Raw genomic sequence first — 15,104 nt, 5'->3', positions numbered from 1 at the left:
GCGGAGTTTGCCGCGAGCACTCAGGCCTGATGATGGGTCTAAATTTGACTCGAAAGATGACACCATTCAACATCTTCAAACGTCGTTAACAAAGAAAATAAAAATGAACCACAAAAAAAAACGATTAAAAATAAAGAAAAAAAAATTGTCTTTTTTAAGGGACATTCAATCGTCAATTGTTGATAGAGAAGGAAGAACATGATTCACTTAATTTTCACCCTGTATTTAATAGCTTATTATTTCTTTGACAGAACAAAGAGAGAGGCATCTTAAAGCTGGAGCCAAAAACATGGGAGAGGAGCGAACTGACACCTCAGGTACATTCTGCTTCTAATATTTATATCGGTCCCTTGCAACCATCAATGTGCCTGCTCTCCTTGAGCCGACTGGCATAATCAGAGATGATGGCAAGAGGCCTGATAGAGTGTCCTTGGTCCCTTGGAGTATGGGACGAATGTTAGTGTGGGATGGTACCTGCGTAGACACATTGGCATCGTCTCACCTCCAACGGACCAAGATAAAAGCGGGCGCAGCGGCAGAAAGTGCCGAAATTTGGAAACGTAATAAATAGAAAAAGTCTTGGCAAAGAATACCTTTTTGTACCCTTTGGCGTAGAAACTCTAGGTCCATGGGGTCCCAGCGCGAACAAGTTGTTCACAGAAATCGCGAAGCGTCTGGTTGAGGTAACTGGTGACCGAAGAGCTGGCGACTTCCTCGCACAACGTATCAGCATTGCGATACAGCGAGGAAATGTCGCCAGTATCCTTGGTACAATGCCTCAAGGGCCTATTTTAGACATTAGCTAGTTTTAAGTTTAGTCTTAGTTTCTTATATAATTATGTAAATATCATCATCATTCCCTTGCCCTTTTCCCATTATTTGGGGTCGGCGCAGCAGATCATCTTCCTCCATTTCTCTCTATCAGCCGTCATTTCCATACTAATACCTTTCACTCTCATATCGTTGTTCACACATTCCATCCATCTTTTCTTAGGCCTTCCACTACCATTGTATCCATCCACTTTCATATTTACCACTCGTTTTATAACATTGCTTTCATCCCTCCGCATTACATGCCCATACCATGCTAACCTGCTTCCTCTCAATTTCTCTGTCACTGGCGCTACTTTCAGGCTTCCTCTTATATACTCATTCCGTATCCTATCCAGTCTTGTCACACCACACATCCATCGCAACATTCTCATTTCATTCACATGCAGTCTTCTCTCATCATTCGTCTTGGTGGCCCAGCACTCACTTCCATACAGGACGACAGGTCGGATAACTGATTTATAAATTTTCCCCTTCAGCCTGAGAGGCATTCGGGGATCGCAGGTTGTGCCTGTAACCTGTCGCCATTTCATCCATCCTGCGTTAATCCTGTGCTGAACTGCTCTGTCGATCTCGCCATCTCCCTGAATGAGGGAACCCAGGTACTTGAAATCCGAGCAGGTAGGCAATATTTCGCCATCTAGTGTCATGGCAACAGGGGCGGAAAGACCGCCGAAGTCACAGTAAAGATACTCTGTTTTGGATCTACTAATCTTCAAGCCAACATTTTCCAGCCTCTGTTGCCACTTCGCTAACCTGCCTTGTACCTCGAGTCCCTCTTCTCCGACAAGCACGATGTCGTCGGCAAAGAGCATGCACCAGGGTGCCTCTTCCTGCATGTCCGACGTCAGAGCGTCCATTATAAGCACGAAGAGGTATGGGCTCAATGCCGAGCCCTGGTGCAAACCCACAGCCACACCGATGCTGTCAGTAGTTCCAGCAGCGGATCGAACACGCGTACAAGATGATCTGTACATAGCACGGATTAGCTCTACATACTTCCCAGGCATACCTTTCTCTTTCAAGGCCCACCACAAAACCTCACGGGGAACCCGATCGTAAGCCTTTTCCAGGTCGACAAAAACCATGTGCAGATTTTTATGCGCGCGTCTGTACTTTTCGCATAGTTGGCGTAAGGCGAAAATGGCATTTGTCGTACCTCGACCGGGCATAAATCCGAATTGATTTTGCGTTATTTCACACTCTTCTCTCATTCTTCTCTCTATTATCCTCTCCCAGACCTTCATGGTATGTGACATGAGCTTTATTCCTCGATAATTATTGCAATTTTGGACGTCTCCTTTGTTTTTAAATATTGGTACCAACGTACTACTGCACCACTCGTCAGGTATGCGTTCCTCATGCAACAACTTACCGAAGAATACACTCAGCCATTTCCATCCATCCGCACTCAACAACTTCCATACTTCAACTGGTATTCCATCTGGGCCCACGGCTTTTCCATTCTTCTGGGTTAATAATTATGTAAATATGTTCATGTAAAAAAAAAATATATTAATATTTTATAAATAAACTAACTTTTGCCCGCGGCTTCGCTCGCGATAGAAAGAGACAAAAGGTAGCCTATATGTCACTCGCCATCCCTTCAACTATCTCCACTTAAAAAAATCACGTTAATTCGTCGCTCCGTTTTGCCGTGGAAGACGGACAGACAACACACTTTCCCATTTATAATATTAGTATGGATTGACAATCTTCATACTAAGAATCGTACCTCGATTTTTTAGCGCCACCTATTAAATACTATCATAACTACACTGATGTTGCCTACAATTTGTTTTCAAAATATGTATTGACGTGATATTATGATATTAAAATAAAAACATAATATATATCATTTGTTCTTATAAAAAAACACGCAAAAATATTTGGGACAATATGATTCTTGCCACTTCCAGGCTGCGAAACAGCGCCATCTAGTTTTATCCCTAAAAGGCCCATACGTATAATATATATATATATATATATATATATATATATATAGGACATTCTAACATAGATTGAATGAGTCCCACGGTAAGCTCAAGAAGGCTTGTGTTGTGTTGCAGGTACTCAGACAACGATATAATATAAATACTTATATACATAGAAAACATCCATGACTCAGGAACAAATATCTGTGCTCATCACACAAATAAATGCCCTTACCGGGATTCGAACCCGGGACCGCGGCGTAGCAGGCAGGGTCACTACCGACTGCGCCAGATCGGTCGTCATTTCTGGGTTAAACTTTTTTGTATGGGCTTTGTAAGTCCCGGTAAAACGCCCTTGGTATATACGTATATACATAGGAAATTCCACTGTAGTAAGTAATTAAAATAATGTGTGTGATTTCTCCGTCGTGTGTTAATTAAAGCCATTTAATTCCTTTTATAGCGTGTTTTAATACTTGCAATGGCGTCACCCGACAGTTAGCAGAATAGTAAGCCACTAAGTAGTTTTAGTTTAGTTTTAGTTTTAAGTTTAGTTTTAATTATGGGTGCCCTGAAAATCAGTGCCGTGTCTCTTAGACACGGTCTACGCTGAGCATCCTATTTGGTATACCGGTTCACTCTATTTGTATTGTGTTGTACCTATACTGTTCTTATACCAAATAAATATTTTATCTTTCTTTCTTACTTATGCATGTACTGACACAGATGGACAATGGATACATTTAGATTTTAGAGCAGATAACCTAACCGCAAAATTAAAATTTTGAAAAAACCGTAGTTGGTCGATTGTCATGAAACATGGCTAAGAACACTCCCGACTAATTCAGCTTTCAAAAAAAATAAACTAAATCTAAATCGGTTGATGCATTCGGGAGCTACGATACCACGGTGTACTAACGTATTCTGTGGCCACGGACAGACAAACAAACAAACAGACAGACAGACAAGTCAAACTTATAACACCCCGTCGTTTTTGCGTCGGGGGTTACAAAATTAAGACAAATTATTAAGCAAATATATTTTTGCGTTAAATTCGACACACGGTAGATAGATAGATAGATAGATACATTTATTGGTACTAATCATACACCGTCAAACACTGTTACAATTATGTAAAAAATAAATAAAAAAATACAAGGTAAGGTAATTTAGGTTTTAGGTTCATTAACAGGAACCAGCCTGTATATTCGTTTTCCCCTCACTAGCTCGGAAACACGTGTTTTGTCCTTTAATACCAGCGGGTAAAAACGCATTTTATCCACTAGTGGGTAAAGTAATTTGACCTTGAATAAAGTAAAATTAACTGCTTTAAAATTGATAAAAGTCGGTGAATCTAGTAATAAAGATGATTTACCACCTGTGGAACTACCGGAAGCAGTGATAAACGCATTTTTTGCGTTGCAGTTTCCTCGCTATAGTGAGGGGAAAAGTTTTGTGTTACACTCGGGTGCAAATGTATTTTACTTCTCGTGTGTTAAAAAACTCGCAAGTTCAGGATTCTATTCTTCGCTTTTCAACTATAGAATCCTTTCACATGCTCGTTTTTCAATTCCACACTCGGCGTTAAAATACAACTTTGCCCCCTTGTATAACAAATAACTATTTGTTAATTTCGAAAAAAAATATAAGAAAACAGCGCAATGACCTGTAGGCCTAGCACATGATTGCCGCGAGAGTGTCGCCGCGAGATAGATGACACGTCTTCTTCTAACTGTATGAATGACATAAGGACGCGTAGTCTATCTCGCGGCGACATATCTTGGTACTAAAATAAGGAGCGAAGTTTTAATTATGTATGGGTTGTTTCTATGGATGGTTCAAATTTAATAAATTTCTGAGTATTTTGCTCGTCGATCGTGATTTTTTTTTTCATTTCAACTTTAACGTGTGATATATTGTTGGATAGGTATTTAAAAATCAATAGGGGTTTACGAAAAACATTATTTGATATTGTTAATATTTTCGGAAATAATCGCTCCAAAAGTTAAAAAAAATGTGAGTCTCCCATTCTAACTTTTAAACCATAAGTTTAAAAATATGAAAAAAAGCACTAAAGTAGAACTTTATAAAGACTATCTAGGGAAATTATTTTTAAACTTAGGTTGAATAGTTTTTGAAAAAAATACGGAAAACTACGGAACCTTACACTGAGCGTGGCCCGACACGCTCTTGGCCGGTTTTTTTATATTTTATTTACTTATAATCTTACTTTTATATAAATTAGAAGCAATTCATGTCCTAATGAACACTTACCTATGACCTAAATAAGAGTCGCCATCTACTAAACCATACACATAAAAAAGCATAACCACCTATCAGCTGCCATTGCAATTTCACCCCAATGTTTATGGAAATAAGTTATTATGTTATATGTCAGGGTGTTATAGTTAATATCGATCAAGATACCCAAATCAGTAGTTAATTATAAGTAATATAGCGATACTGGGTAGGGATTTAATGGAATTAGCGCTCAGGGTTGCCACTTTTCTGACTTTGATTAAATAGGCGAGACGACTAAAAAAAACCAATTAGTCCGTCAGTTAGATTATCAAAGAATTGTAGACACATTTTTTTTTCGTAAACGAAAAATGACGACGGTACAGTGCGTTGAAGTTTCGCGTGACGTCACGCCTAGGTACAATTTTTACTTAGAAGGCTTTTTACTCTCCATCCCGTTAACTATCTCCACTTAAAAAATCGCGTCAATGCGTCGCTCCGTTTTGCCGTGAAAGACGGACAAACAAACAGACACACACACGAGTTATCCCATTTATAATATTAGTATCAGTCAGTATCATATGGATTTGGTACACAAGTATTATAATTCCAGGGAATGGACAAATAGTTAGTTTTTATTCCAGAAATGACCCTTTAGTAAGTTGAAAATGTAAAAAAAAGGTGTTAAACATCGCACCGCTCTCCATCAACAGGGCGCTCATCCACACACCTTGCAACCTAAATGGTCGCGTACCGTGCGGTTTCCAAAAGAATTTCCTCCCGTGAACGCTCCGGCTGTGGAATGAGCTGATGCCGAGGTATTCCCGATGAACTACAGTATGGGGTTCTTCAAAAAAGGAGTGTACAAGTTTCTAATGTGATACCCCTCGAGTTGCAGGTGTCCTTAGGTTACGGTGACCGCTTTCCATCAGGCGGGCCGTATACCTGTTTGCCACCGACGTGATATAAAATAAACCTCGGTAAATGATGAAAAAAAAACAACCTCACCACAAAATTAAAATTTTGAAAAAACCAACGATCGCGACATAGTAGACCGATTTTCATGAAACATGGCTAAGAACACTCCCGAGTAACTGTTTTCAGACAAAAAATTAAATCTATATCGGTTCATCCGTTCGGGAGCTACGATGCCACAGACAGACAGACAGACTGACACGTCAAACTTATAACACCCCGTCGTTTTTGCGTCAGGTGTTAAAAACAAAATGCAATTGACGGTGGCGCGGTGGCAGCCCTGATGAGGACAGTTAATCAAGGTGCCGATTGGCATTCATTGGAGGAATTACCGCCCGCAGACACGACAGAGGTGGAGCCCAGTGGTTAGTGGGACCAAGCTAAGTCTGCAACGATTTGGATAGCCCCGCAGAAGCTGGGATTATATCAAGTGTCCCTAAAACCAACACCAAAACGAAAAGGGGTGATAGGACATCTCATTAAGCGATTTTTGAACTTAGTAATGATAATGTCATGGTTTTGGGATATTGGCCGTTTACTTTATAAAACGTGACCAAGTAGTGCTGGATAGCCTAATAAGTAAGAACGTGTGGCTTTCGTTACGGAGGTCGCGGGTTCGAACCCCGGCTCGCACCAATGAGTTTTTCTGAATTTATGTGCAAAATGTCATTTGATATTTGCCAGTCGCTTTTCGGTGAAGGAAAACATCGTTAGGAAACCGGACTAATTCCAATAAGGTCTAGTTTACCCCTCCGGGTTGGAAGGTCAGATGGCAGTCGCTTTCGTAAAAACTAGTGCCTACGCCAAATCTTGGGATTAGTTGTCAAAGCGGACCCCAGGCTCCATAAGCCGTGGCAAAATGCCGGGCTAACGCAAGGAGGATGATGATGACCTTATAAAACGTGAAGAAAAAAAAACCGGCCAAGAGCGTGTCGGGCCACGCTCAGTGTAGGGTTCCGTAGTTTTCCGTATTTTTCTCAAAAACTACTGAACCTATCAAGTTAAAAACAATTTTTCTAGAAAGTCTTTATAAATTTCTACTTTTGTGATTTTTTTCATATTTTTTAAACATATGGTTCAAAAGTTAGAGGAGGGGGGACGCACTTTTTTTTCCTTTAGGAGCGATTATTTCCGAAAATATAAATATTATCAAAAAACGATCTTAGCAAACCCTCATTCATTTTTAAATACCTATCCAACAATATATCACACGTTAGGGTTGGAATGAAAAAAAATTCAGCCCCCACTTTACATGTAGGGGGGGTACCCTAATAAAACATTTTTTTCCATTTTTTATTTTTGCACTTTGTCGGCGTGATTCATTTACATATTGGTACCAAATTTCAGCTTTCTAGTGCTAACGGTTACTGAGATTATCCGCGGACGGACGGACGGACGGACGGACAGACAGACATGGCGAAACTATAAGGGTTCCTAGTTGACTACGGAACCCTAAAAAGGAAAAAAAGTGCGAATACCTCGAAAACCACGTTTTAATTAAGGTCGAATGTGATCGACTGATGTCCTATCACCCCTTTTTATTTTGGCGTTGGTTTTAGGGACACTATATGATATGACACAGATTAACTAAACTCTACGGTAAGCGCAAGAACGCTTGTGCTTACCCCAAACAACATTGGTCCCAACTCATATTATAGTCTTGTGTTCCTGTTCCTGCCGGTGAGTAAGGTTGCCAGAGTTCAACGAGGGTTGCAGGCGTCCATATGCTACGGACACAGCTTACACTGCCGTAAAATAGTTTGTAAGACTGTTTTCGAGCCCCTATGAAGCAAATTCATTTCAGTAGCCACAGGGAGCTATCATGATGAGCAGAATTTTATCAACTTGCTTGGATACTCGAGAGCAAAAGTCTTATCCTTACTAATATTATAAATGGGAAAGTGTGTGTGTCTGTTTGTCCGTCTTTCACGGTAAAACAGAGCGACGAATTGACGTGATTTTTTAAGTGGAGATATGGGATGTGGAGATGGGTTTTTTGGAGTGGCCTATGACAACGTCCAGCTTCCGCTACTCAGGCAGAAAATGCTACATCTGAGTTTGCCGGCAAGAATGGTCAATGTCATTTGTAATCTCCTCATGGACCGGTTGATTTACATTCGTCACCAGGGATCTCTTCTTTCCCCCAGAAATGTCTGGAAGGGACTTCCTCAGGGTTCTGTATTAAGCCCCATTCTATACAGCCTTTACACTTCTGATCTAGATAAATCTGTTAACTGCTTTTGCGACATTCTTCAATATGCGGATGATATCGCTCTTTATTTTGCTTCCAAGGATATTTCTGACTGTACAGCAGCTTTAAATTCCGCTCTTTTCTACCTCAACAACTGGCTGTCAGATCATGGCTTATCCCTCTCAGCTGCAAAAAGCTCGGTTGTTGTTTTTACTCGTAAATATCAATCTCCTTATATAGAGATAACTCTTAATGACGAAGTGATCCCTGTATTGGAGTCTGTCAAATTTCTGGGACTTTTCCTGGACTCTCGTCTCACAGGTATTCCTCACCTTAATTACCTTAAAAAAAAATGTGAAAGAGGGGTGAATGTTTTGAGATCGCTTTCTGGGGCTTGGTGGGGTTCCCATCCTATGACTCAAAAGATCTTATATAATGCTATCATCCGGAGTCATTTTGATTACGGCTCATTCCTATTAGAACCTTGTAACAAGGCTGCCCTTTCCCTACTTGTTAAGATTCAATCGAGATGTCTTCGTATCATTTGTGGAGCCATGCGTTCCTCTCCCTCTAATGCTCTTCAAGTTGAATGCCTTGAACCCCCATTAAGCCTTCGGCGGCAGTTTTTATCAGACCGGTTTTTTTTCAGAGCTGCTCAGCTATCAACTCACCCTCTTTTGGTTCATCTTAACAATCTGATTAACATTATCCCAACCTCTGACTATTGGACTCATAAAGATCTTCCCTGCCTGGTTAAAAGTTTCCAGAAATTACTTGATTCCACTCCTATGTGGACTTCTCCAGGTAATCCGGTCTTTCTACTTTTTTTTTTTTTTTAATTTATTTAGAACACAAACAGTCACATAAACAAATGAGTTGGTGTACTACAATGTAGGTACTAAGTAATTTGGATAAAAAAAAGACCTGGAGGTTCATTACTGAATATAAAGATTGTTAACATACTAACAAAATTAGGTATGTAAGCTAATAGGTAAGCAAAAGAAATCATGAACAGTAGCTAATACTTAAGAAGTTTTACAGTCATTAGACTAAATACTTGATTATGATTCCCTAGTATTTCGTCCAAATATTATATTTTCCTTGGGCATCAACAAGAATTGTCCTAATGCTAATAATATCTTCTTAAAACTTTTAGACGAAAAATGGCATGATTATCTTCCAGTCTATACAGATGCTTCGAAACTTTCGCGGAATGGTCCTGTTGGATCTGCTGTTTGGATCCCTCGCTATAAATTAATCTTAAGCTTCAAAATTCCTTCTCCCTCATCGGTGTTTACAGGAGAAGCTGTAGCAATTTATGAAGCAGTCTCATTCATCCTATCCCATAAAATCCCAAAGGCTCTAATACTTTCAGACTCCCTCAGCTGTCTTCAAGACTTACATAAATTCCCTCTCCGATCAAAGGATAACCTCACTATCACCCTCAGGACTAGACAGTCCCTTCATCAATGCTCTCTTCTTGGTTTGGAAGTCACTATTGCTTGGATTCCTAGTCACAGTGCAATAGATGGCAATGAACAGGCTGATGCTTGTGCTAAACAAGCTATAGACATTGGTTGCCCCTCTTCTCACCCCACTTGCTATATGCAGGACCTTCGTAATACTGCTAAAACAGACCTCAACAGACTCTGGAATGAGGAGTGGAAGATTACTAGTCAATCCTCTGGAAGTCGATATCATAGTATTCAACCCAATATTCTTGTTAGACCATGGTTCTTTAGATTTCATAAATTCTCCAAAGTCATTACATCTTCTATCATTCGTCTTCGTTTGGGCCACAACTCTTGCCCTGCTTGGCTGGCTAAAATCCATATACTGGATCACTCTATATGTGAGTGTGGTCTTGAAGAGGGAACTATTGATCACATATTTTTCAACTGCCCTAATATTCAATTATTCATGCCAGTTTATACGATTTTCTTCCTGACTATATTCAAAGACCGGTCAATATGAACTACCTTCTGTCCTTGACGAACTCTCCCTTTGTCTGTGTTCTGGCTAAATTCATGGCAGACTTTAATATCAAACTATGAATACTCAGTTCTCTTTCTCATGATATATTGTTCCCTCTCTCTTTCGAGTAACTAAAAATATTTAAGTTATTGCCCCAAGGGCTCCAACTCTCCCTCTATATAACTCTGGCTCTTTTCTTTTTTTTCCTCCCTTAGGATTATAGCTCTCTCAACCGATCAAGAACTCGATAGAAAACGATCAAGACCTTCAAAGGAATTCTCTGCTCCCACAACCTAGACTCTGGCGAAATTGTCCCAATGGACAGATGCCATGAGAACTAAAAACTGAACTGAACTGAATGTTTAAAACTTTTGAACCTCAGTTTTTTCAGACCTCAGACAATTTGACCCATATGGCGTCGGCGCGGTGGCGCTATCTAGCCGAGAATCAACCAAATGTGTAGCGCCATCTAGGCAACCGTAGATTTCTCTTGATGGTTCCGAAGTAAATATACGGAGTTATATACACTGTGTTTTTTTGTTTTCCGTTAAATTAGACACGTCGTTACGTTCATTATCAGGAACCCGCCTGTATATCACTTTTAGTTAAATTCGCAAAAAAAAATGTTTCATCATTATCATACATAATAATAGTTATTTGTTATACAAGGGGGCAAAGTTGTATTTTAACGCCGAGTGTGGAATTGAAAAACGAGCAAGTGAAAGTATTCTATAGTTGAACCACGAGCGAAGCGAGTGGTTCGAGAATAGAATCCTGAACTTGCGAGTTTTTTAACACACGAGAAGTAAAATACATTTGCACCCGAGTGTAACACAAAACTTTTCCCCTCATTATAGCGAGGAAACTACAGCGCAAAAAATGCATTTATCACTGCTTCCAGTAGTTCCACAGGTGGTAAATCATCTTTATTACTAGATTCACCTACTTTTATCAACTTTAAAGCAGTTAATTTGACTTTATTCAAAATCAAATTACTTTACCCACTAGTGGATAAAATGCGTTTTTACCCGCTGGTATTAAAGGACAAAACACGTGTTTCCGAGCTAGTGAGGGGAAAATGAATTTATTAGTGTGAGAGCCCCTTAACAATAACATTCAAGTTAGTGTCAAGTCATTGACGGCACATGTCAAAACAAATAACATTAGAAATTGGTAAAGGCTATCACACACATGTTCAGTAATTATCTTTATTTTTTTAATAACTCGGTAACCGCAAGCGTTAAGACGCTAGTTTCTTAGAGAAATTAATTGTATTTGATCTAAAGAACCTTCCCTTAACGGAATTCAATAATCAGAGGGAGAGAATTCCAAAGACGGATTGCTTCGACGGCGAAGGAGTTAGAGACGAAACCGGAACGGTGAGAAGGAATGGAGAGTTTGAGAGAGCGGGAGGAACGTAGTTCACAGCCTGGACGGGGGGTAATGAAAGTGAATTTACATTTCAGATAACTGGGAGAGTAGGGCTCGAACAAAATGGAGAATAACATGCTCAGGATTCTAAAAGACCTACGACGACGAATGGAGAGATTGGAGAGCCAATTTAACTGGCGACGATATGAAGAAATGTGGTCGTAGGTATTTGCGTAGGCTGAAGATAAATCGAATGCCATTATTAATAAGACGGTCAAGTAGTGTATGTCTTTGGTATGTATAAAAGTCGTAAACTTTAAACCTATTCCACGGAATTGGAAACGCGTAAAGTTTTTCTCAATAAACCAATGACGTTTGTTTTCCGTTGCGGGTGCGAGTGTACACAATTCAAGTTATTTCTCACCACGCCTCGAACGTTAGCGTTCCGGGCCCGGAGAATAAGAAAACACGTGATTATGTATATACACCGTGTTTTTTTTGTTTTCCTTTAAATTCGACACGCATTTAGGTTCGTCATCAGGAACCATCCTGTATGTCGCTTTTTTTCGTTTCAATACATAATAAATGGATTAATTAGTGTGAGAGGACCTTAGTGATAACATTAAAGTCATTGTTAAGTGTTTGACGGCACATGTCAAAAAACAAATAACATTAGGAAGTAAGGGATGCCACACACGTGTTCAGTGTGAAAATATGTATGGAGCATTTCGCAATTTTTGAATTTAACTAGAAAGCTAGTAAGGTATAGTCTGAACATACTGAAAACTATTTTCTCTGCTTAGTTTTTATCATATTTTAAAAAGAAAAATTTAATAATTCACACATCTGTCAGGACTCGAACCTGCGACTTTTCTGGTGGTCCAGAGTAGTACCAGAAATATCGCCAGGTCGAGTCGAGTTCTGACACTTCTGACTTCTGACGGAGGTGTTTTTTTTTTTCATTTTTTTTTATTGAAATTAAGTAGGTAGTGGCTCTCTAGTGTATAAAAAAAGTCATTTTTCAGTTCATTACAAACCTCAGAATTATCAAAGAAACCACTCTCCCGTGTTCTGATACCACGGCTCGTAGCCAAAAGTATAATCGTTTACGCTTTGTGGCAAACGATACAAATCTCTGTCGCACCAAGACGAAAGAGCAATAGAGAGATAAATAACTTTACGGGGTGTCAACGATTTTAATCTTAACAAATTAATGCTTGAGGCAGATCCTGCATATCTTTTGGCCTAACTGGATCACAAACGCCCACTTATGGAGAATAACTGGACAAGCACCCGTACAAGAAGAAATACAGACGCGGAAATGGCATTGGATTGGACACATCCTCAGAAAACCTGATACCCACCTATCCAAAATGGCCCTCACCTGGAATGTACCCGGAAAGCGCAAACCATGCCGCCCTAAATCGACCTGGCGTCGTTCGGTTCAGCAGGAGCTCAAGGACAGGAGTAAATGGAGAAATATGATTCGAGCCCTACACCCCAGCAGAGGGTAACAGGATGCAAAGAAGAAAGAAGTCGTAGCCAAATGCTCAAACGCTAACGATAATCCATACTAATATTATAAATGGGAAAGTGTGTGTGTCTGTTTGTTTGTCCGTCTTTCACGGCAAAACGGAGCGACGCATTGACGTGATTTTTTAAGTGGTGATAGTCGAAGGGATGGAGAGTGACATAGGCTACTTTTTGTCTCTTTCTAACGCGAGCGAAGCCGCGGGCAAAAGCTAGTAATTAATAAATGACGATCATTGACGCTAGACGCCGATCGATACAGAAGAGCGATAGAGATAGCTACAATAACGAGATTATCGTAAGCATTTACGCATTTTCCTACGTAGCCTACCACGTACGGCTCTGTCGCGCCAATACGGAAGTGCAATAGAGATAGATATAGATACGATAACGATATTATCGACGCAGTATAATAAAGACTACTATCGTACAGTATAGCCACTCCCGCTCCACGCTGAAAGTGCTACCCCCTCCCGGTTACAGTGATACAGAGATACAGTAATTTATTGATAAAAGATAAAATGTACATTTACATTTTTACAAGTCATTAATTTCATTTCTTAAATACTATTTACATCCATTTTTAAATACCTCACAGTTACCGCCTGGCAAAAACGCGAATAGTCGACCTGTCATATTTCACTCATACAAGCATAGTACGCGTTCACCTACACGAGCTTAGACTGTGCTAGGAACGCGCCTCTTTCATATATTTGATCGCCAGTGTCCGAGGTGTGTTATCGTAAGCGAGGTGCATTTGGCTACCAGAAAGCTGTTCATTTCCTCATTAGCAGCGAAATGGCAATAAATAGTGTAATTTATGTGTCAATGCGCGACGGGCTCAGTCTTCGGTCGGCCTTGCAGCAAAACGGTTTGCATGGAAATTGTTTCCCAGCGTGTATTTGGGACGGGAAAGTGCATTGGATGATAACAGGTTGATTTTATTATGATTGTGACTTAAGAGTTTTATGTAAGGTACAGCGGGGCTAATCTCGACTGGGGGCAAATGTAACTGGTCCACTTTTTCCATGTTTTACAATGTTTGCATTATTAAATAGTGTCCACCGGTTATATATGGTAGGCGTGTTCAGTGGATTCATGTAGAACTCAACATCATAGTGTCATAATGGAAAAAATAGAGTAGTTACAATTGTCCCGCAGTCGAGATTTGCCCCGCTGTACCTTAGCTAAGTTATATAATTTAGTTATGAAAGTTACAATACCTATTTTCGAATTAGATTTTTGTTGCGATTTTTTTAACAACTTTGAAATATGCTCATTTCGCTTATAACGCTCAAGATTTAATTATAGAAACCTTTGCTTCGTTTTGGTTGGAAAAGACTGGACGCACTGAAATGTATATTTTTGCTCCCTTGTAAAACAAGCAACACCTACCTCGCTATGGGAGAATAGGCTAGTTTCCTATACTGCACGAAATAAAGCACCACATAAAATAAACATAAAAATATTAACTTTATAAGAAACTAGCGTCTTAATTCTTACGGTTATGTTATTAACAGAATAAAGATAATTAGAAATGAAAGCACTACATAATTAGAAGAAATGGACAGATATGGTTATGTTTAAACATAATTTCTATTTAATAAGTGAAAACGCACACTTAAAGAAGACTAATAAATTAATTTATTTTGTAGAAAAACATAATAAATGTAAATGAATTAACCGTAACGTCACTCCTCAGTATTTCATAGTGTAATTCCATATTTAGCAAATCGTTTTGACAGTTCTTAAAAAGAAGCTGATTTGACTAGTAGGAAACCAGCCTGTTGGTGTCAGTTTTCCTCGCTGTTATAAAACAATTTACCAAAGATTATTTATAACCTCGTCCGGCCCAATGTGATTTATAAAGGACATATTCCATTTTTTGGAATTTATAGGCGAAAAATAACATTTTTTTTGATATTTTACCTAAATCGTAATACGAAGGAAAATCTACCCTACTTATTCATATATTTGGTTTAAATTTCAATGGCTCTAACTGTACAATATGGGCAAGTCGAGGATATAGGATTTACATACTGCATACTAAGAATCGTGTC

The 15,104-nt window shown here is 39.4% G+C and overlaps 2 protein-coding genes across 2 annotated transcripts in view; both read left to right on the top strand.

Annotated features, from left to right (window-relative positions):
* Positions 1 to 256: 256 nt before the first annotated feature.
* The window catches only part of LOC125241714 (transmembrane channel-like protein), a 30,593-nt gene continuing 15,745 nt past the window's right edge, over positions 257 to 15,104 (top strand). Inside the window, exon 1 of the mRNA XM_048150316.1 lies at positions 257 to 317. The gene's annotated coding sequence lies outside the window, so the exon portion shown is untranslated. The remainder of the gene's footprint in view (positions 318 to 15,104) is intronic.
* Positions 8,606 to 10,143, top strand: LOC125240518. The gene is made up of 2 exons (XM_048148411.1): positions 8,606 to 8,991; positions 9,227 to 10,143. Exons 1-2 carry the CDS (start codon positions 8,724 to 8,726, stop codon positions 10,141 to 10,143), a joined length of 1,185 nt encoding a protein of 394 aa, XP_048004368.1. The 5' UTR covers positions 8,606 to 8,723.

This window comes from Leguminivora glycinivorella, chromosome Z (assembly GCF_023078275.1).
Source record: "Leguminivora glycinivorella isolate SPB_JAAS2020 chromosome Z, LegGlyc_1.1, whole genome shotgun sequence".
Classification (NCBI taxonomy): Eukaryota; Metazoa; Arthropoda; class Insecta; order Lepidoptera; family Tortricidae; genus Leguminivora; species Leguminivora glycinivorella.
Note: the sequence above shows the minus strand (reverse complement) of the source record. Positions and strands in the feature narration are given on the sequence as shown.